The sequence below is a fragment of the Chelonoidis abingdonii genome, chromosome 17 (genome assembly GCF_003597395.2).
Source record: "Chelonoidis abingdonii isolate Lonesome George chromosome 17, CheloAbing_2.0, whole genome shotgun sequence".
Taxonomy (NCBI): Eukaryota; Metazoa; Chordata; order Testudines; family Testudinidae; genus Chelonoidis; species Chelonoidis abingdonii.
Window position 1 is genome coordinate 13,353,637 of NC_133785.1, and position 21,232 is coordinate 13,374,868.

The window sequence follows — 21,232 nt, forward strand, 5'->3', positions numbered from 1 at the left end:
TATACATGGTTAGTCATCCATATATGGTTTTTACATTTTGCCTGTAGGTAGGCTGAGCACCTGGTGATATGGCAGTATATTTAATCCGTTTCTTACCAAATGTTCATTGGCTCACAGAGATTTTAACATTTGCAGACCATGGGGATCGTTAATGCACAGTCATATGGGTAGCCCAAACCCATAAAATAAAAACTTGCATTTCCCCTCCAACCAAGGTAAGACTAAAGATGAAGATGTGAGTAATCTACCTCACATGGGGGAATGAGCAGTGGGTAACAAATGCTAAACCCCAAGCTCTTCCAATAACTGTATAAATTTGCCTTATAACTTTTTATCTTTTTTTCTCTTAAATCTTCAGTTTTTCCTGAGATTTGGTCATCTTGTTAAACAGCAGTTACATTTCGGCCAGGACACACGTTCTAGGGCAACCAGGTAGTGGAAGGGGATGGTAATATTTACAGCAAGCTGTTCGGCACACTTACAAAAGTTAATGTGAAAGCAAAGTACCGGTACTGTGTACCACACCTCAAGGGAGGGAAGGCTAACCAAGGGAAGTACACTGTGTACAAAGGAATATGGTCTAATTAGAACTAGAATTCTCGATACTGTGCACTAGTGTCTCAGTAGTTGAGCTCTCGAGCAGTGTAAGGATGACTCAGCCTATGCTCAGATCATCTTTAATGCCTGCTATGCTTATTTACGTTAAATTTCACATGTTATTTTAAGTCTTCAGTGTTTGGAGGTACAGGGTTACAAGCAAAGCGGCGGGGGGTGGGTGGGGGGAGAGAGAAGAGAAGAGAAACCAGGGGAGGGGAGGTTAAAACACACCAAAATACCTGGATCAATCCTTCCTGCTCCCCAGCTGCTCTCTCTGGAATAGCTTGTGCTCCTCTGCCCACTTCACTAAGGGGATTCCTCCACAAGCACCAATTAATAATTCATTCATAGGCTCCAGTCCCTTACCCTGCATTGATTTACTTATGCTGCATTTCCTTTCATTCATAAGCCTTTCCCCGTCCTGATCTCTCGGAGAGCGACTCGGTGCAGCACTCAGCCAGGGAGGACGCTGCAAACGTGCCTTCGTGCCCAAGGACATGCAACATACGGCTCAGTTCAGTGTGCGAACCTGACCTAAGCCCGGGGCCTGGGAATCCGCCGCTCCTGCGTCTCAGCTTGTCCCTTCGCCACGGATCCGCTCTGTCGTCTTTTCATCCGGTCCTCTTCCCCCTCGCGGCGACTCTGCGGCCGGGATGCTCCGCTGGTTGCGGCGCGAGGGGCTGAGCTCCAGCCATCCGTCTCCTCTGTAGGGCTGGGTGACAGATGCTTGTCCTGCAGCAGTGAACGGTCTGAATTGGCCAGGGCTCCGGGGTGGGGCGGGGGTGCACGCAGCCCCGCTCCCGCTCCTGCTAGCCCTGCTGAGCCCCTAGGGCAATGTGCATTGCTCCCTTTAGCTTCCCCCCGGGAAGGGCTGAGTCGCACTCTGAGCTCCTCCAGACTTTGCCTGGCACTTGGCCCCTGGTCCCTCTCTTCCTGCGCCTGCTTTGCGCTCTCCGGCTCTCCGCGCTATCCTACTAAAAGACTGCTCCACTGAACCAGTGCCTTGGCTGACTTGATCTGGGATGAAGGCTGGAGCTTACCGGCGAGGGAAAGGAGACCTGTAGGCAGCTTTCCATCTGTAAAGTGAGCAGTAATTGCAGGGAGGCAGCCTCCCCGCTTGGAATCAATAGAGGCTGCTTGCTCGCTGCTAAGGGCACTTTGGAGCAGCAGCAGGGCACTGAAGTAACTCCAGCACACTGCTGACTGCGGAGTTGTAAAGAACTACATGCAAAGTGGCTGCAGCAGTGCTGGAAAACGCTTCGCTGTTACCAAGGACACAATAGTTTTTTCAAGTCATTAGAGCTTTTTCTCTGGTTCTCTCCTTCCATTATCCAGAGAGGGCCATTCCTGGGAGAGATGAGGTTGGAGCTGTGATTATATATATTTTTTTCCTCCCCAGCGCTGCTTTGGTGGGGGGTGGGGGAGAGAGGCTTTAGCAAGCAGCTCTGCTGCTGAGATCAGCTCTGTTCGAATTTCCCCAAGTCGTCTCAGCCTCTGAGAGAAACCATGATTTTAAACCTACTCCGGGCTTTTTGGGGGGTCTTCTTTATTTTCTGGACAGCTTTTAACACAGCCCTAGTGGATGTGGTCGGATCGGAGCAGCAGATCCCCTTGTCGGTGTAAGTGTTTTAATGTTTTCGCTCTCATGCTCCAGGGGTGAAAACTTGGAACCCCGGTGCCCAAGTTTTGTTGTTGTTGTTCGTTGCAGATGTTTGATTGTTCAGAGCATTTTATTCTCTTGCCGGTTCTGTTTGCAGTCCAGTGCCAACGATGCTTGGATTTTATTTTAGGGGTGGATGGTAAACTGGTATAGAAACTAAAGTTAAAAGCCTTTCTGTGTTGGAGGTGATGCATTTACTCACTCTAACATGCTGATTTCTCAGCTTCCAATGCTATCTTGCTATTTCATCTTCCTTCTTGTACCCAGTTAGTATGTTGGAGACTATGGCAAAAAAACCCTGTCTCTTTACAAATTAGTTTTAAGTGCAGTTTAAGCCGCTTGAAATCCAAAGCCTTACCTTCGTGTATGATGTGAACTACGTGTATCTTGGGGCTTGCACTTGTGAATAGCTCCTCTGTTCTTTTCATCTGATGTTATTTCCTAACAGTGCTTTTTAAGGCAACATTGCTTAGATTCTTCAGAGTGCAGTTGAGGCTGTAGCTGTGTGTGTGTGTGTTGCCTACTGTAACGTGTATTACATTTCTTCCTCTCTTTTTCCCCCGGTCCCCACAGTGTAAAGCTCTGGGCCTCTGCTTTTGGTGGGGAGATCAAATCCATCGCAGCTAAATACTCAGGTTCCCAGCTTCTGCAAAAGGTAAGACTCTCCAGTTGTAGTAAGCAATGGTTTTAAGCACAGAAAATGGAGGCAGATTTAGTTTTCTAAACACACGGGAGACCAGCACATCCTTTGGTCAGAGGGCTTTTTTTGTTCTGCACACAGTTCCTAGGCCCTGCTGTCTCCTTGCACTGCACGGCTGGAGTCTTCCTGATTATCTGGTGATTTTTAGGGGATTTCAGTTCCAGACAAAATTATTTACTTGTGAAGTGCACAGTGAAGCCTAGAACATAGCTATTTTGTCTTCTTGCTACTGTGTGATGATGTTGTTTCAGCATGGAAACAGCTGTTTCTCTGTGTTAACTTCATTCAAGGAGCAGAATTAGTGCATATTTTATCATTCTTTGCATCCTGTGTTGTAAGCATGCAGTCCACTGTATTAGGGAAAAAAGACTACCATTGTTTATCATCTCTGCTGTTTTTGCAATCCCATTATTTCCCAATCATCTCTACCCAGTGCTGGGATGTATTACATCATTACAGATAAGAGGAATGAATGTGGTTATCTTCTTGCTCAGCTGCACAGCTGGGTAATAAGCTAGTGAAGTAATGCAAAAACTTGAGACACTGGTTTATGCCTACATAATTCTGAAGAGTAATGAGAACACAGAATTGATTATAAGACTTTTAATATAAAGTTGCACAGTTAAATTAGAATAGATGCATCTTCTGATAAAAGTTCCATATTGAGATAACTTGTTTTTATAGTGGTTGATTAATTAAAAATTAAGAGAGAGATTAAAAGACTTCAGTATTGCCGTTGTGCAGCATTTAATATATGATCCTCAAAGCATGATATTGAAATCCAATAATTTCCAGTATATGAATGCCAATGATTCAATTTATCAGGAAACTTTTTTTTTTTCAAACAGGACTTTAGTCCAAAGTAACAAGTTTTGGAGACACATGACACGTATTTTGAAAGTATTTATATCCTTTGGAAGTTATGCAACAGACAGTATGTCTTACATTGGCAATTCAAAAAGTTTATGCTAAAAATTAAAATTGCAGCAGTATCTTACTGATTATTGAGGATATACAAGAGTACTTACTGTATAAGGAATTGATGCTTTCAATACTGTGGTTCCCAGTATTGCAAAAATTGAGCTTCATGAAGTTAAAAATATATAGTTCTTAAGAACAAAAGTATTTGGCGTCTTAGTGCTTGTCAAGGCCATTACATTGTCTGAATGTAGCATTTTTGGGTATACAGTTATTTTAATCTAACCTTTTGAGACACTCTGCATTCACTGCAGTCCTACATCATATTTTATACATACTTTAAACACTTCATTGTATAGTTTGTGCCATCATGCTTCCTGCATAAACAGTTTTGTAATCAGAAAACAATGTTACGTTTTTGAACTGCTGACCAGTATCTAATCAAAACATATTTTATGCTTTGGAAATTATCTAATATTGTTCAAATATGTTAATTTTTAATTGAGCACTGCCAGATATGTCATCTTAGTCAATATGGTTTTATTTAACTTTGTCCACTAGTGTAAACCTTTGCGCGCACACACAACATGATTTTAAAAGTTTATCTACTGAAGGTAAACTGTCCTATGTTTGATTGCAAAATTCAGAACAGTTTTGATTCTCAAAGCTGTTAAGACCATAGCGTCAGTATATCTCCTTAATCATTCTTCTCTTCTTCACTTAGATACTGATATGACCACGTCTGTAATAATGTATTTTCTTTTGTTTTTCTCCCCTAAAGTAGTAAGATTTTGTCTGTTGGTTGTTATGCTCCAGGTGACTGGAAGCTACCTCAATGCTCATTTTACCTTTGCATCAGCATCCTTTCTAATTCACCAGCAAATCTGTTTCTGTTGTTTTTACAGCTTGACCATTGTGGGTTTATTCCTTGATATTTGTTTTTAATTTCTTGCCTTTTTGCCTTTATTCTGGTATTTCATAATATGATAGGTATTTAGGGCTATATTGCAGACAGTAGGATTTTATTTCCCACCAGCATCTTGATGGCCATAATTGCGTTTTTAATTTTATTTTTAAATTCCAATTGGGACCTGTTCTCTAAAACTTTGCATTTCTCCACATTGATGGTAGTGGATGAGCCTGGATGGTAGAAATGCTTTTACAAATATTCTTCTGTAAAGTATTCTTCTGTAAACTTCAGCTTTCTTAAGTTTATTTGTGCAAATGAACACACATCAAGCTTGAAGATTTAAAAGTATAAATGCAAATAATTTTCAGTGCACGCAAGTCAGTGGTGGAATAAATCACAACATTTTACTAAGTGTTAAATACATCAGCATCCCAAACATGAACATTTTTTCCTGTGTCCAACAATTTAAGGATCCATTTAGAATTTATTCTGACAGAATAGGGTTTCTAGAGTTAGTCCATTTTAAAATAATGTTGTGAGTTTACTTTAATTGTTGTTTATCATATTATCTGTGAATGAAACAATACGTTCCGATTAGGAATATAAAATATTAGCAGATGGAGTTATAAAGCATTTGTAAAGGCACTATATGTGATTGGTATAAATTTCTAAGTTGCAAAGTATTCTGAAGTCTTTCTAAATGAAAATTTTATATGAACAATTATTGAGTTCATTTTGTCTTAATGTGGAATAAGCAAAGTTATTTCACAGGAATACATTTGAAATTGAGACTATATTCAGACATAGTGCTTCTTGACTATTTTATATATTGAGGATCATACGACAACTTATTAAATTAAATTTTAATATGAAAGTTAAATAGGTTAATCTCTAAGGCCAAACTTCACAAAGATATTACAATTAATAGTTAGTAATTATTCTAAAGTATTGTTACTTTAAGCATTACTGCTTTGAATATTTGGTAGCAACTTGCGTTATTCATCATTCTGAGCAATCTCTATGTAAATATACATTTGTGCTTACAGCTATATAACTAAGTTGAAATATCTGTAGACAGGGCATTTCAGCATTCTGTTATATTACTACTTCTGTAGTCTGGCTATATTGTTATGCCCTTATAAAAATATGGGGCAGATGATGATGGTGATGATTTCCTCCAGATTCTTCTCTAGATGATATTCAGACTGTTCATATATGTTTAACTTGCAGAATTCAAGACTAGCTGCTTTTTAAGCCAATTAAACCTTTTTATGAATATAATTGATTTTTATACTGCATTATTTATCTTTAAAGGAAACGATCATATTGGGTACTCGGAACATACAACAGAGAACAAAAACATCTAAGCAACAATATTGTTCTAACTTAGAGAATTAAGAGTTAAATTTTATCATTTAGTTTTGGTATAATAAAATAAAGTGTCTGCATGCTGCTGTAGAGACACGTATACTCTTTAACTAGTTAGCAGATACTGCTGGGTCCTAGGATTCGGTTCAGATTAGTTAACTGTCCTGTGTGATATGTGCTATTGTTTCCCTTATACTTTCAGAAAGCCTTAGCTTCACTTTTCATCTTGACATGCTTTTAAAAGCCGTATCTCTATAATATTGTGATTATGGCTAATTAGAACTGCAACAGATATGCTAGCATAGTCTGTGGAATAGCCAGAATTTTTACATGCAGGATTCAAATCAGGATTTATATGCAATGGAGATGCTTATTTAACCTGCTGTAATAAGAATTCTGGAAGAGCTTTGTTTGGAAACTCTGCTGTTCACATTCTAAAGTTCATAGTAATAAAGGTTTCCAGTTTCATACTGTTGCAGCAGAATGGTGGTAATGAAACACAGGTGATGCACCTTCCTTTAATATTAAAAATAATTGGGGTTTATGCAGTAAAGCTCTTCAAGCTCCTGTAGAGCGGCTGGTTCTTTAGCCTGGTTTACGCTTTCTCAGGTTTCTATTGGGGAGTCACTTTTTCCTACACAGTGCACTGACATTCCTTTCTTGAGGCCAGAATTGGCAATATTCCATTTAATTAGCTGATACAGGGGCAATATAAAAACAGCCATGTATTTATCAGCACATGCTGTTTAGGTTTCTTGCTAAATACGAGTTTATCCAAAGCTTTCTTTTTCTTATGGAAGAAATTGAATTAAGGTTAAATTAAGGTTAAATTGAACCTTTAATTAAGGTTAAATTGAACCTTCACTGTTACTTAACTGCCTATTATCTTAAATTCTAACAGCGTGTATTGTATGACTATGTCAACCGCTTACTTCAGGTACTTCTGTATAACGGAGCCTCCCAAATGATTGCATTTTCTCAAAGCATTTTTCCAGTCAACGTAACATTCCCATTTTTAAAGTTTTAAAATTGCATTTTATTTTCCTGAATAGATTTGGTGCTGTATCTTCTTAACTTCTTACAACTGTGGAAATATCAGTACAACCTTATTATAACAGGGTGATTTAGATCAATTAGTATTCAGCTGGTGCATCTGACTCATGCAGTACATCTATCTTTAGTTTTAAAACACATAATGGTGAAAAAGTTCACTTTATGTTAATTCGACTAAATTTCTGTGAATCATCTTGACATTTATTGCATTTCTTGCCCCCTTCATGCAGCCCACTTTTTTAAAACCTTGATTTATTATTTATTTTTAATTCAAGGTAATATGAATACTATTGTCTATATTGGGGTAAGGGTCAGTAATATTGTTGATAGTGCAAATTAAAGCAAAGGCATAAATGATTGTCTTGTTGGACATTAGCTTTAAATGTTATTCCACTTTTGATTATTAATTTTGATCTTGTAAAGAAGCAATATTTGAGTCCTCTTAGTAAGAACTGAATAATATAGAAAATAATGTTAGGAGTAACTATGCTTGTGATCTTTAAAAAAGGTAAATGTTATTAATCATATAGTACCAACATCACATTAAGTAAATTATAATTATATAGCTTCAAGTATGTGCTCAGCAAAACTTCTGGGTGTCAAATATAACTAAATAAAAATTGTCATTACAAAATGATAGATGCATGCAAGGATATAAAAAACAATTTAATCCTAGATTTTTGCTTGAGTCATTTTAAGAAATTGCTCTTTTTTTTTTTTGGTATGCATTACTTGATATTCCATCTCCTTTTAATCTGTGCATTTATTTGAGCCACATACCCCAGAAAGCTACTCTCCACACCAAACTGATTACCAAGCATTTAATGAGCTTGGATATTACATAGAGACATAAAAGTGAATTCCTTTGGAAGGATGCTTTTTGTTTCCCTTTCCTCAAGAAAAAAACAGAACAGAGATGCTTATGTGATACCAGTTTGCAGTCTACTGCACAGAAGAAACTGTAGCACACCATAAAATTTTTCGGAAAAGGTCCTTGTTTAATATCAGTTATGGATCTAGTTGTAATACGTGGATATACTCTCTCTCTTTCCATAGCTCGATGTTTTCTCAGTCAGAGGATTCTCTCTTCCCTTTTGGGGATGAAAACCTGATTCCATTGAAGTAAATGGCAAAACTGTCATTACCTTCAGCAGAGCCTCAATTACACCCTGAGTGTCTGGCCTCCCTAATCGACAGCACTGAAATGTGAACCATAGTTTAATGATCTACCATATAGTCTATTTTTGCCTGAGTCTCAATAGTGATTTTTAACATCTTTTTTTTAACTAAAAGAAAATGTCATTTCAAGCCATACGGCATTCGCTGCTTATTCACATCAGTGCTGTCTACAGTTGTATAGGTTTTGCAAGCACAGAATGATCCCATTGCTTTTATTATTAAAGGTGAAAGTGTTCTGCTGTTGATATACTGTGGAAATATGAGATGGTTTCACTAAGTTTATAGTACATGCATTTTACTTTGAATGGTATCTTTTAATATGGAAATTTTTGAGTGGACAATCCAACTGGAAAACATTAGCTCTTGAAAGGAAATGAATGCTAATTTCCCCACTTAATGCATTTATGGTTGGTTGTTTTCACATCCTGTATTGGAAAATGCTAACATTTCAAGGTTAAAAGAGCCAGTCTCCATGCAAATTACTTTAACAGTGACGACAGGTAGAGCCATGAACAGATGCCGCATTGTAATAGTGATTCACTTTTAAGCAACTGCTAATCAATACTCTACATTTCCAAATGTCATTACCATTCTATAGGGTATGACACTTTAAAATAATAAATGGTTAACATATTGTAGAACATAGACATTATGTGCTGATAGGAAGAACTATACTCTAGGTTGCTATAGAAATTCACCAAAAGGCCTGCGTAAAATGTTATGATTGCTACTACATGTACTTACAAGGCCCCATCACCATAGTAGCTGTGAAAACTTTATGTAGTTTAGATTTTATATAAAATATTTTTACAAAATAGTGGCTATTTTCTGTGACCCACTTTGGCACCTAGCCACCTACTCTGGAAATACCAAGTACAGTGAACTTCAGTCTAAATGCCAAGTCTGTAGTTGGTAGAAAGCCTGAGCAAAAAGATGCATCTTACTTTGTTCTAAGAGCTCCAGGGACCCAGATCGATTTCCAGAATGAATGGACTCAGACAAGAGCCCCTCTGCAAACAGCCAGCCCCTAGATCTCAGTGACCCATCTTCAGTGCATTGCTTCTGAGTGCAAGTGTTATGACACTGCATGAGGAAAGAGATACTTTTTTAGGATAGCCGGGGCCTATATCTAGACGACATAGGACTGTATTGGTAGCAACTAGCATCTCAGATTTGCAGCCAGTTCAGTGAATTGACAGCCAGTGCAGCCTCTGGCTCTATAGAACACAGGTGTGGTACGATCTCCTAAATCTGTCCTGCTTAAGAGGCTGGTAGATGCATGCTGTACTAGGTGGAGCTCCTGCCTGACCTTCAGTGGTAGCGCCAGGGAGAGCACAGTGTGGGAAGTCTAGGCTTGAGGTGACCAAAGGAATTGGTAATCATGGCAAGGTCCACATCTGAGAGGAAAATTATGTAATCTCTTAGCTGGCCAAAAGGAAACTATTATAAATTTGTTCGTAAGAGATTCCCTCTTCTCCTTTTTAATCATACTGTTTCTGTTTGGGAATGCAGGAGCACAGATGAGCTTACAGTAAGGTCACATGACTGAAAATGACTGTGACCCAAGAACCTCTTAATGCCTTCTGGCAAGGGAGTGCAGAGGGGTTACAAGAAGCTTTTGAGTCTGGTGTACACATTCTAGTTCACCAAAGAGTTTCACCTGAGGTCTCCCCCGCAGGGCTGGCCCACAACATTTTGGCATCTGAGGTGGGGAGCTCAAATGACGCCCCCATACCCCCTCGCTTGGGCCAAAACTTTGAAAGGTCTCAATTTTGCCTTCTTCCTGTTCTACTCCTCTCATGGTATTGCTCTTCTACCTACCCCGATAAAGGAGAACTAACACCTTAAAATGTTTTGTACAAAACATTTAAGTAACATTTAACTTTCAAACACCTGAACAGCAAATGTAACTTTTCTTGTCTGCATAGTAAACACTGGCATTTTTATCTGTTTGAATAATCAAAGTGGTGCTTTCTGTGCCTTCTTGGTTGCAAAGATTTGAACTGCTTCCTGAAAGTCTACAGTCTGGGCCAGCTCATGCTTTATTGAGATGGTTGTGTAAAAGCAAGGCTGACCAGCCTCTCCTCTGTCATTGTGGAGCATAGAAGTGTTTTTATTAACTTCAGCTTGGAAAAACTGCGATCTCCACTGGCAGCTGTTACAGGAAGTGTTAGAAGTATGCGCAGAGCAACAAAAGCATTTGGAAAGAGGGTGGTCATCTTATTTGTGCACATATATTCCAGAACAGCCTTTGGCGTTGATCCTGCTGAAATGTTGCTGTGTTCCTGAGCTGCATGAAAACGTTCTTACAACTTGACTGTTTTCACAATCTTTACTGTTAAAGAATCAACTTTGAATTGTGTGTGGGTCTCTTGTGGTTATCCTGTGCTCTGACAAAATGTTCTTTGTGAATCTTTGTTTCTTGAAGAGTGGAAAATAGCTTCAGTGTGAAGTTCCTCTGCACTTCTGTGCATGCTTCAGAACGTCTTGAATCCTCCTGCCAGTAAGACTGTAGGTATGACTTTGCTTTTTCAAGTTGTTCCATTTCTCCAGATATATCAAGGTAGCACCTTGGAGTCTCTTGCTTACCAATTTATTCTCAAACAGTTTCATGCACAAACTGAGGCCATACAGAAATTTGAAGTTATTATGTTTCTGGTGAATTTCATTCCCTCTGCCATTGTTCTCCACAAAAACAGTTCCTGTCATAGCATTATCTCCATGAATGGAATATGGCTTTCTATCTTCCTCAATTTGGGTGTTGAAAAAGGCTTGATCGCCTCCATCAAACTTTCCATTGTGTGGCCTCAGTGGTTTCAGTGTCAGAGAGGATGTTCCCAGATGTTGCCTTCAAAATTTGCATCGATGAGCTGAGCAGAGAAAAATACATAGAGCTTTGATTACATTTAAAAATTCAGCAGCCTCACTAGAAAGCTGATACTGCATCATGACCACCAAGCTCAATGATAGAGAACTCAATTGGACAAAAAAAAGTTGCGAGTTTAACTCCAGATCCGTATCTGCCTCCTCTTTTTCGCTCTCATGTTGGCAACCATAATCATCAGCCCTGACCTCTCATGTTCAGCTTTTGTCATTCCTGTATCTTCAGGCTTTTAAGAAGCGTATTTGTCGTACAGCTTCTGTAGTATCATCAATGTCTGTAAATTCTGAAAATGTCTATGACAGTCAACATTTTGCGGGGAGAACGTTCACTATGTTCTGTTGTTGTTACACACACACCATTAAAGTCATTTGTTCGCATATGGTGAGTAGATGTGCAGTCAAGAATAAACAGAGTATATTCGGCTGACTTCAGATTGCACAATCATTCTGTATTGACTTTTGCAGTAACTGTAGTTATTGAATTTTTCGGGTAAGGGTGTGTGACATTTGTTGGCTGGTGGACTCTCTTAGAAGCTCCTGGCGTACAGCATAATCAGCCATCAGCTCACAATTTTAAGGAGTTTTCCATTGTTTGGCACATACAGCTGATCTGAAGTCTAGGTGGGTAACAGCATTCTCCACAATGGCAATGAGCCTTTTCGAACCTTTATGTCAAGTAAGAGACTCTGTGCAGTCTTCTCTTGATGTTATCATCGCTGATGGGCTTAACTTAGTCTCATCTCAAGGCTTTAACACCTATCGAAGCTTGGTGATTGGCGGCTTCCATGGCATACAATTCTTGCCAGATTTTCCAGTCTTTTTTTCCCGGTAAACCGTGTGGCTGGAACATTAGAATGAAGAGTTTGGGCAACAAAAAACAGTCAGGCAGCATTCCTGGTTGGGTACATAGCATGGCCCCTCCACTTTGACATTGGGGATTATTCATGCCAGTAATGTCTTGGATAGAACTTATATTTATTTGTCTTTTTGGGAACATGAAGTTTTTCACTTGCTGTGCCCAATGCCAGTACAAGAAGTCCCTTCGGCTATACAGCTCAAGTGGGTCCAAAAGTCTGGATCATTTAGACTTAAAGGAACTAAACTCAGCACGCTATTTCTTGTGCTCCACCACACTCTCTCGTGATCTACACTTCTTAGAATGTCTGTTCATCCATTTGAGATGGAGATATGGATGGCGCATTGTTCAGGTTACCTGCACTCTGACAACTGGAAAGACAGGATCTCCTCACCACCTCTCATACTCACTGGGGCCGGGAAGACTCACCGTGAACATTTGTGTCTCTGTCTCTCAGGAGAGCGCCTTCCTGCTTAGATAGACAAACTTCCTTTACTTGCTTCTTTTTTCTTGAATTTGCCCAGAAAAAAAAAAAAGGGGGGAAAAAGGGTTTCTTCTTCACTCAGGATGGGGTGTCTGTTGCCAGCTAGAGTGGTTTCAACACTCGTTGAGGGAACGAATAAGCAGGCTGTCGCAGGCCTGAAGGAGGGAAGATATCAGTGTCTTAAGGGTAACTGGCTCCTACTACATACTCAGTTGAACTACCTGTTCTCCTCAGTGGGTTCCAGGGAAGCAGCAGGAAACAGGACGCACCTCACGACAGCTCAGCTGCTCACACTCCAGTTCAGGCTCCGGGGGTCATCACGCACGCTACAACACGGCTCTCCTCCTCTCTCTCGTGCAGCCTCTGCTTGCATATTCTGTTATTCTCTCACCTTTCTCCTGCTGCTGTCATGTCTCTGTGTCCTCCTTCTCAGCATGGCACTCACCATCCTTCTTGCATGTAGAGCAGGGAAGAATACATATGCACAGCAGTAAAACCCGTCCCTCCATCAAGTCTGGCACTGAGGCAACGCTCAGTCACCCAATGGCACAGCGCGCACGCCCTTCACTCGACGCCACCCCCCTCCAAGCCAGTTTTACAGTGGCCATCAGTGTCACCGTGAAATGCATGTACAGATCTTGTGTAAGGAGCTGTGTATGTACACTGAAAATGTTTTTAAAATCTGTCAGGGGGTATTGGTCATCAGCAAAGATGAAAAACTGGTTTTCTGTCAGACAACAGGTCTTTATCCATCTACCTGTTTATATGTAAATTGAGTATTGTCTGGTTCACAGTGGGACTCCTGTCACTAGTCTGAATTGAAATACAACTGAAGGATTGTAAACATTTCAGGAAGAAGCTAATAGGAAGAGAACAGCAGCTGGGGGAGAGAAACTTATCTTGAGGTGGGCTTCAAATGGTTTGCTTTACTATATTTTGAGGGCAAAGAAGATACCTGAGCATCCCTGACCTAGGAAGTAAATGGACAGTGGATTTCACGAAAGTGGGATCTCAACCAGGCTTGGAAATGCTGGAAGAAAGAAGTGTTTTTAGACAGGAGTTTTACATCTTAGTGAAGCTTATTATCTAGCCGGCATGTTATGATTTTTTTTATATGTAACCATTTGTTTCCAATATTTTTACTCACTATCACTTGATAGTAAACTTAGTCTTGTTTTCACCATAAATATATCTAAGCGTTGTGCTGGTAAGCAAAGTGATGGTCCTGAGTTGAATCTTACAAGTTGGTGCATACTGTTCCTTTGGAAACAGCAGGCATGGTAATTCTGTGAGCATTCAGTGAGTGTAAGGGGCTGGACAGTGCAGGGAATGCTCTGAGTATTCAAGGGTTAGTGTGTGCCTATTGTTACCTGTACAGAGAATACAAGGCCTACAATGGCCTGGAAGGTAGTGCTTGTGCTGCCAGAGGCTTGTGGCTTCAAGGAGCTGATCCACAGCCGGCACAGACAAGACTGTTGCATGCTAAGGGCAGGTGGTGGTGAAGTGCCTGACAATCCTGGGGAGTGTCACAACCACCCTTTGTGTGTATATTAGCAGAGGCCTTTAGTCAAGAAGGTAGTGTCATAGTTTTAGGGCTGCTTGTACTGCTGTCACCCCTTTTTGGTCTCTGAGTGCACCCTGAACCTCCTGCCCCATGTTAGAATCCCCTCTCCTGCACCCAAACTTCCTCCCAGAGTCCACACCCTGCACCCCCTCCCCGCACCCCAATCCTCTACCCCAGCCCTGAGCCCCCTCCTGCACTCCAAACCCCTTTTCCCCAGCCTGGAGCCTCCTCCTGTACCCCAAACCTCTCATTTCTGGCCCCAGCTCGGAGCCCGCACCCCCAGGTGTAGCCCTTGCCCCTCCTGCACCCCTACCCAAGCCTACTGAAAGGGAGGGGATAGCTCAGTGGTTTGAGCACTGGCCTGCTAAACCCAGGGTTGTGAGTTCAGTCCTTGAGGGGGCCAGTTGGGGATTGGTCCTGCTTTAAGCAGGGGGTTGGACATGATGATTTTCTGAGGTCCCTTCCAACCCTAATAATCTATGATTCTATGAGTGAGGGTAGGGGAGAGCAAGTGATGGGGGAAGGGTGGGGAGAGGGGCCTTAGTCGGGGCAGGACAATGGTGTTTGGTTTTGTGCAATTAGAAGATTGGCAACCCTATTTGTAGGGTTCTGGTGTGTCTCTACTCTCCTTGCTTTAGTTGTACCTCATCACCTACACTCCTGTTTTATATCTGTGCTAGCTGGGCATGCAGCATCTGTACTCTATGGGCCCTCGGCCGAATCTGGCCCATTTAATATTTCCGTCGGCCTACCAGGCTCTTTGGCTGCCCCCTCGTGATCTCTGGGCCACTAAAAGTCTCGCGGCGCAGCGGGATGCTCAGGCAGGCTGCCTGCCTGCCATGGCCCCACGCCGCTCCTGGAAGCGGCCAGCTGCTGCTAGCATGTCTTTGTGCATCCCTGGGTGGGGGGAGGGGGAGCAGAGGTGGTTCCATGCATGGGGGCGGTGCTTGTGCTTGCAGGCGAGCGCAGCACATGAAGGACCCCCCCCCCCCCCGGCTGAGCCCAGCTGCACTGCCGGCTGATAACTGCTTAGGGTAAGAGCCTCCCGGCCATAGCCTGCACTTTGCACCCCCTCTCACACCCCAGCCCCTGGCCCAGGTCAGAACCTCCTCCTGCACCCAAACTCCCAGAGCCCACACCCCTCACCCTCTCCTGCACCCCAACACTCTGTACCAGCCCGAAGCTCCCTCCTGCACCCGAACTCCCTTCCAGACCCTGAACACCCTCTTGAACCCCAATCCCTAGCCTGGAGCCCCCTCCTGCACCAAACTCCCTCCCAAACCCCACACCTCCTCCATTAATATAGTAGAAATGTGTGGCCCGTGATGACTTACTAAATTCATGGAGTGGTCCCCCTGTGAAAAGTATTGCCCACCCCTGCTCTATATGCTGCTGCAAGTGTAGACCTACTCCAAAGTCCCACTATCTCATGTTGGTAACTTAGGGTATGGCTACATTTGAAATTTCAAAGCGCTGCCGCGGCAGCGGTTTCAAGTGTGTGTGTGGTCAGAGCGCCAGCGCTGGGGAAGAGCTCTCCAAGCACTGCACATAAACCACATCCTCTACGGGTGTAGCTTGCAGCGCTCCCAGCGCTGCGGCACTGATTACACTGAGGCTTTACAGCGTTGTTTCTTGCAGCGGTCAGGGGGGTGTTTTTTCACACCCCTGAGCGTGAAAGTTGCAGCGCTGTAAAGTGCCAGTGTAGCCATACCCTAGCTTCTCCAGGCATCTCCAGCAGGTTCCCGTTTCCCCCTTAGTACTCCCTCCAGCTGAAAGAGTGCTCTTTTTAAACCTTATCAGGGATCTTTATTCTCTGGTATTTGGTGGCTCCAGGCTGTTTCTAGTCAAACCAGTTTTGTAGCTGGCAAGAATCATCACACCGAATGGCCTGCATTGTCCCTTACCATCTCATAAGTGATTGCTGATAGTTGACTCTCTTGAACCATTCTTCTTCCCATGTTAAATTGAACCAATATATTCATACAGTGAATGCTATCCTAATAATCAGACCAATGCACAATATTGTTGAAAATTGAGATGTCCTGGAGCCACTTAGAAAGAGAGTGAGTAGTCATCACCTTATTCTTTGGACGAGATTAATGACCCCTTTGTGATGCATCTTACTTCAGTAAAAGGCATAAGGATAGGCTGTTCCTGTGTCTCACAGAAAAGCACACAACACTGTTACTAATCTAATGAGCTAGCCTGGGCATATGAATTTGAAAAAGTCGGTGTTGATAATTCCATCTTTCTACATGTGATGGCCCTGCAGCACTCTGAACCATATTATCTGCTCTTTGAGTTTTATCTCAGAGGTGAACATGCTTATACATATGATCGTAAAAGATGTTTTTCCTTTTGAATAAATTCTTAGTACTTTCCTTTTGGTAGAAGTTTTCTTAAAACCACTTATGAAAAGGGTTTCCCTTTATGGAGCTCTGGGAAGGTGAGCTTGGCAGACTCCTCTGAAGTGTGTATATATAGAGAGGAGTCAACACCGTATTAATACTATTCTTCTGGAATGTCTGAGTAGCTTCTACTCTTATTATTGTTTGTCAAATTATCCCGATGAATATGAAAACTGATTAGAATCTAAGTCATAATCGGGAATTGTATGTGCTTTCAGTTAGGGTGGACTTGACTTAAATCACTAGTCAGGAAGACTCTTATTTAATCCTGGATTTCTACATAAAAGTGCATTCTTGTTGCTTGTTATAACCTTTAATACATATTCTTCACAATTCAGTGATAGATGTAGGTTTCATTTTTAGAAGGTACACACTATACATTTTTAAACTGTGATTTATTTTGAAAACTTTTCAGATTGGTTTTTATAGCTATATCAGAAAATGAATGATGGGTTATTTCATTTACCAAAGGTAATTGAAGCAGATAGTTTACCTCCCAAAGACTTCATAAAATCTCCAGTTCAACAGGTTAATCATTAATATTTGGAGGATTTTCTTGCCATGCTGTATTAGGAGGAGAACATCACCAGACAGATACTTAAATTGTTTTATTTAACTAAAACAACAATGTTACGAATTCTGGATTTTTTTCTTCAACAGCAAACACATAATATTTTAACAAAACAAGCATATGAATTTTTGAATTTAGTTAAACATTAAAGTTTTTTGAAATCAGGTTTGTTTTTGTTAAAATTGATTAACTAAAATAGTTAAATGAAATGTTTAAAAACACAAAAAACAAAAATTAAATCGACTATGTCAACCGGGTCAACATGAGAAACTGAAAATACTGGCGTCTGCAGTTAACTCAGTTGTTTTCACATTCATTTTCCTTTTTGTTCGTAATCTTGCTTTTTCAGGTCCCAAACGTTTTCTCAATTTGGAATGAATTAATCCAAAGGAAGAAAATATTCTTTTTACTCTGGCAGAGGAAGCAACTGCTGTTAAAAGTGAGATTATCACGTCAACAGTCTCTGAATCTCAGTGCTTAAATTCACTGGTGTGACTTTCTTTAAAACATCATCAGCAAACATATAATTCTTGAATGGTTCTTATTCCCAAACTGGTTCTCTTTTGCGACCTGCTGCCATTATTGGTTTTCCCTTCTAGTGAGAGAATAGTATGGTAGATCTTAAATCAATGAAGGCTACACTCAGAAAGACCTCAAGACTTCTGGCATATGCTGCTCAAAGAGTTTCACTTTGGTTTCTACTGCCTGTCCCTCCCTTCTCATATTTATCTCCAGACTTCTTCTCCTTGTCCAAATCTATTCGGCCCCCAACAATCTTCTATTTATTGAACTTTTCAAAACTTTGCACTTTTAGAGAGAGGTAAGGGATTGACTCTGTGTACACACATTTGCAGAGGGACAATAGGGTTGAGGTCTGTTATTTCTTACCTCTATATTTTTTATTTATTTTTTTATTATAAATATTTATTTTTTTTTTATATTTTTTATTTATTTTTTTATTATAAAAAACATTTTTACTGTTAACAAGTATGCTATCTCTGGAGACACAAATTCAGAGTTTGAGGACTGCAAAACTAAGCGTCTCTGATGGTATCTTCTAGACTGAGCACGGAGTCCCATTGAGTAGATAGAAAGATTAACCTAAATCTATATAGAAGCTCCTGGAACCCCATAATATTGGGTCCCTAATCCATGAACTATTGGAACTCATTTACAAAACTTTTCTTATACATTACATGAATATATTGTTTTATACTATAGAATTAGAAATTTATAATCCCTACTCCATGATGAGATATCTTTTAGCTATAATGTATCTTAATTAAAACTATCTTTAGCTAGGTTTTTTCCTCCAAAAGCATTATTATAAAAAATATCTGATTTATTAAAAAAAAAAAAAAAAAAGATGGATTTTTATCCACCCTGCTTTCATTACTAACAAATAGGCAACCTTGTTCTGAAAAAGTTGTGTCTTGTGCCTAACTCCACTGATTCACTTTCATAACAAAACTCTGAACCTTTAAGATTTACAAACCTTTAGATGCTGTTTTGTTTTGTTTTTACTTCTGTTTTATAGCTGGAATTAGAACTGGAATTTCTGAAAAGTTACAAGAAAGCTTTTCTGGTGATATTTCTGTTGTGTTGCAAGGATGACCATACAGTAGTTTCTCATTATATTTTAGACAGATTCAATTTGATTACACTTAGGAAAAGCATCCAAAATAAATCTGAAATTCCAGTTTCTCAGCATTTTTCTACTCAACATCTTAGCCTTTTGGCAAAATTTTTGAAGTCAGTTATTTTGTGGCATTTGTACCTCTAAATATAGAAAACTTGATGGTCTTTACTAATTTTGCTTTGTCCTTTAACTTGTATTCAGCTCTGTGAACAGACATTTAATTTTTGAATACATTTGTCAAAGTATTAGCCAGATTTTAAATAAATTAAAAAGAAAACACAGATGCTGATTCAATTGCACATTAATATATTCTGCAGTCGTATCGAGGCACAAAGGAAAATGAGAACTCTTTCTTCTGCCATTCTGCTGCTTTTCCCTTGATACGTTCAGTCCTTGTTTACCTTTCTACCTTTGTGTGTGCCTGCTGTCTTTAATCATTTTTTAACAGTTTGCGTTAGCTTTCTGATGCTCACTGCCCCATGCATGTTGTCTTGTTTTGTTAGAGCGGTGCTGTAAACCCATTTTCCCATCAGGTCCAATGCTTTTTTTAATGGTAACCGAGATAGCTTCAGTAGATTACTTTAGAAATCATTATGGGGTTGTAAAGATGGTGGTGAAAACCTCATGTTTTTACAGTTTCAGAATGATTGTACAGATTTCTGGAATACGGAGCATGCCCTACCTTTCCATCACCGATACTGTACTGTACCAGGCATTTAATTGGTTTCAGGGTGGGTGTGACAGGGCTCCTACTATATTTCCTGTAACTCGGTGTAGGCGACCTTCAGCCTACCCCTCAGAACTGCAGCTCACTCTGAGTCCTATCACCCCTGTGAAGGGGGATGGACGTTGCAGAAGAGCGGGGACCTCCCAGGAGCCTAAAGCCTATCAGCAAAATCCCAGGTATTTTACATCTTGTCAAGGTTTTTCCCCCCACTTTGAACTTTAGGTTACAAAAAGTGGAGACCTGCATGAACACTTTTAAGCTTAATTACTAGCTGAAATCTGGTATGCTGCCGCCAGCCAGAATTTAGTGTCTGGCACACTTTCTGTTCCCCCAAAACCTTCCCTGATGAACCCAGACCCAAACTCCTTGGGTCTTAAAACAAGGAGAAATTAACCATCCCCCTCCTTTTCCACCCAGACTTTCCCTTCCCTGGGTTGCCTTGAGAGGCTTCACACTGATCCAAACTCCTTGGATCTTAAAACAAGGAGGAATTAACCATCCCCCCTCCTTTCCCTCCACCTGGTGAGTTCAGACTCATTCCCTTGGATTTTAAAACAAGGAAAAATCAATCAGGTTCTTAAAAAGAAAACTTTTACTATTTTTCTTTCTTTAATTGAAAGCTATCTCTGTAAAATCAGGATGGAAAATGCTTTACAGGGTACTCAGATTCAAACAGACCAGAGGAGATCCCCCCCCAGCTTTAAATTCAAAGTTACAGCAAACAGAGGTAAAAATCCTTCCAGCAAAAAGACACATTTACAAGTTAAGAAAACAAACATAAGTCTAATCCGCCTTGCCTGGCTACTATTTACAATTTTGAAACATGAGAGACTGATTCAGAAAGATTTGGAGAAACTGGAATGATGTCCTGTCCCTCTCAGTCCCAAGAGCGAACAACGAACAAAACAAAAAGCACAAACAAAGACTTCCCTCTACCAAGATTTGAAAGTATCTTGTCCCCCTATTGGTCCTCTGGTCAGGTGTCAGCTAGGTTTACTGAGCTTCTTAACCCTTTACAGGTAAAAGAGACATTAACCCTTAACCACCTGTTTATGACACTTCTAACTGTTCATTTTATCCTTTTAATCACACTGGCCAATGGCCACATGTTGCAACTAATTAACAAATCCACCAAGTTACTTCTGTTAGTGCTACTAAGTGCATTTGTACTTAACCCACTGTGGCCTGAAGGTGCTATGAGGAAGGGGAAGAATTCCCTTGTCCTCTGCCAGTTGGCCCATGGAAGAGAGAAGTTCCTTCCTGTCCTTCAAATGGCTGATCAAGTAGACACGCAGCATCTGTCAGGCTGGATTCCTGTTCCTAGTTCAGAGTGGGCAGGTGGGGCTACTGGGATGGAGTGGAAAGAGGCTCCATGTGGCCTCTGTTCTGGGTTAAATCCTGGGAGCTAGGGAATACTGACCAGTCATTCCCTCTCCCACTGAACTGGCCAAGGGGTTCACCATTACTTATTTTGATATTAATTTAAACTTATTTTATGCTGTTGCCAGTTTTCGATATGCAAAGGCTTTCTGCATCAACAATATATAATTCCACTATAAAAGTTGTAACACAGCTGGAGGTTGGGGCATTTGGCATCTATTGAGGAGTGAGTTGTGTGTGATAAACGTAAGCTGGATGTGTCTACTAAGGTGTTAAGAAGTAAAACACAATGTTGACACCTACGTTATCTTCAGGTTTCAGAGTAAACAACCAGT

At 40.7% G+C, this 21,232-nt stretch overlaps 1 protein-coding gene across 4 annotated transcripts in view; it reads left to right on the forward strand.

The window, feature by feature from the left end:
• Window positions 1-433: 433 nt before the first annotated feature.
• CACNA2D3 (calcium voltage-gated channel auxiliary subunit alpha2delta 3) overlaps window positions 434-21,232 on the forward strand; it is a 733,714-nt gene continuing 712,915 nt past the window's right edge. For all 4 annotated transcript variants that reach the window (XR_004375600.1, XM_032794295.1, XM_075073101.1 and 1 more), the window contains exons 1-2: window positions 434-2,216; window positions 2,831-2,912. Coding sequence is in view for 3 of the 4 variants with exons in the window: in XM_032794295.1 (XP_032650186.1) it covers window positions 2,104-2,216; window positions 2,831-2,912 (195 nt within the window). In the remaining variant the exon portion in view is untranslated. The remainder of the gene's footprint in view (window positions 2,217-2,830; window positions 2,913-21,232) is intronic.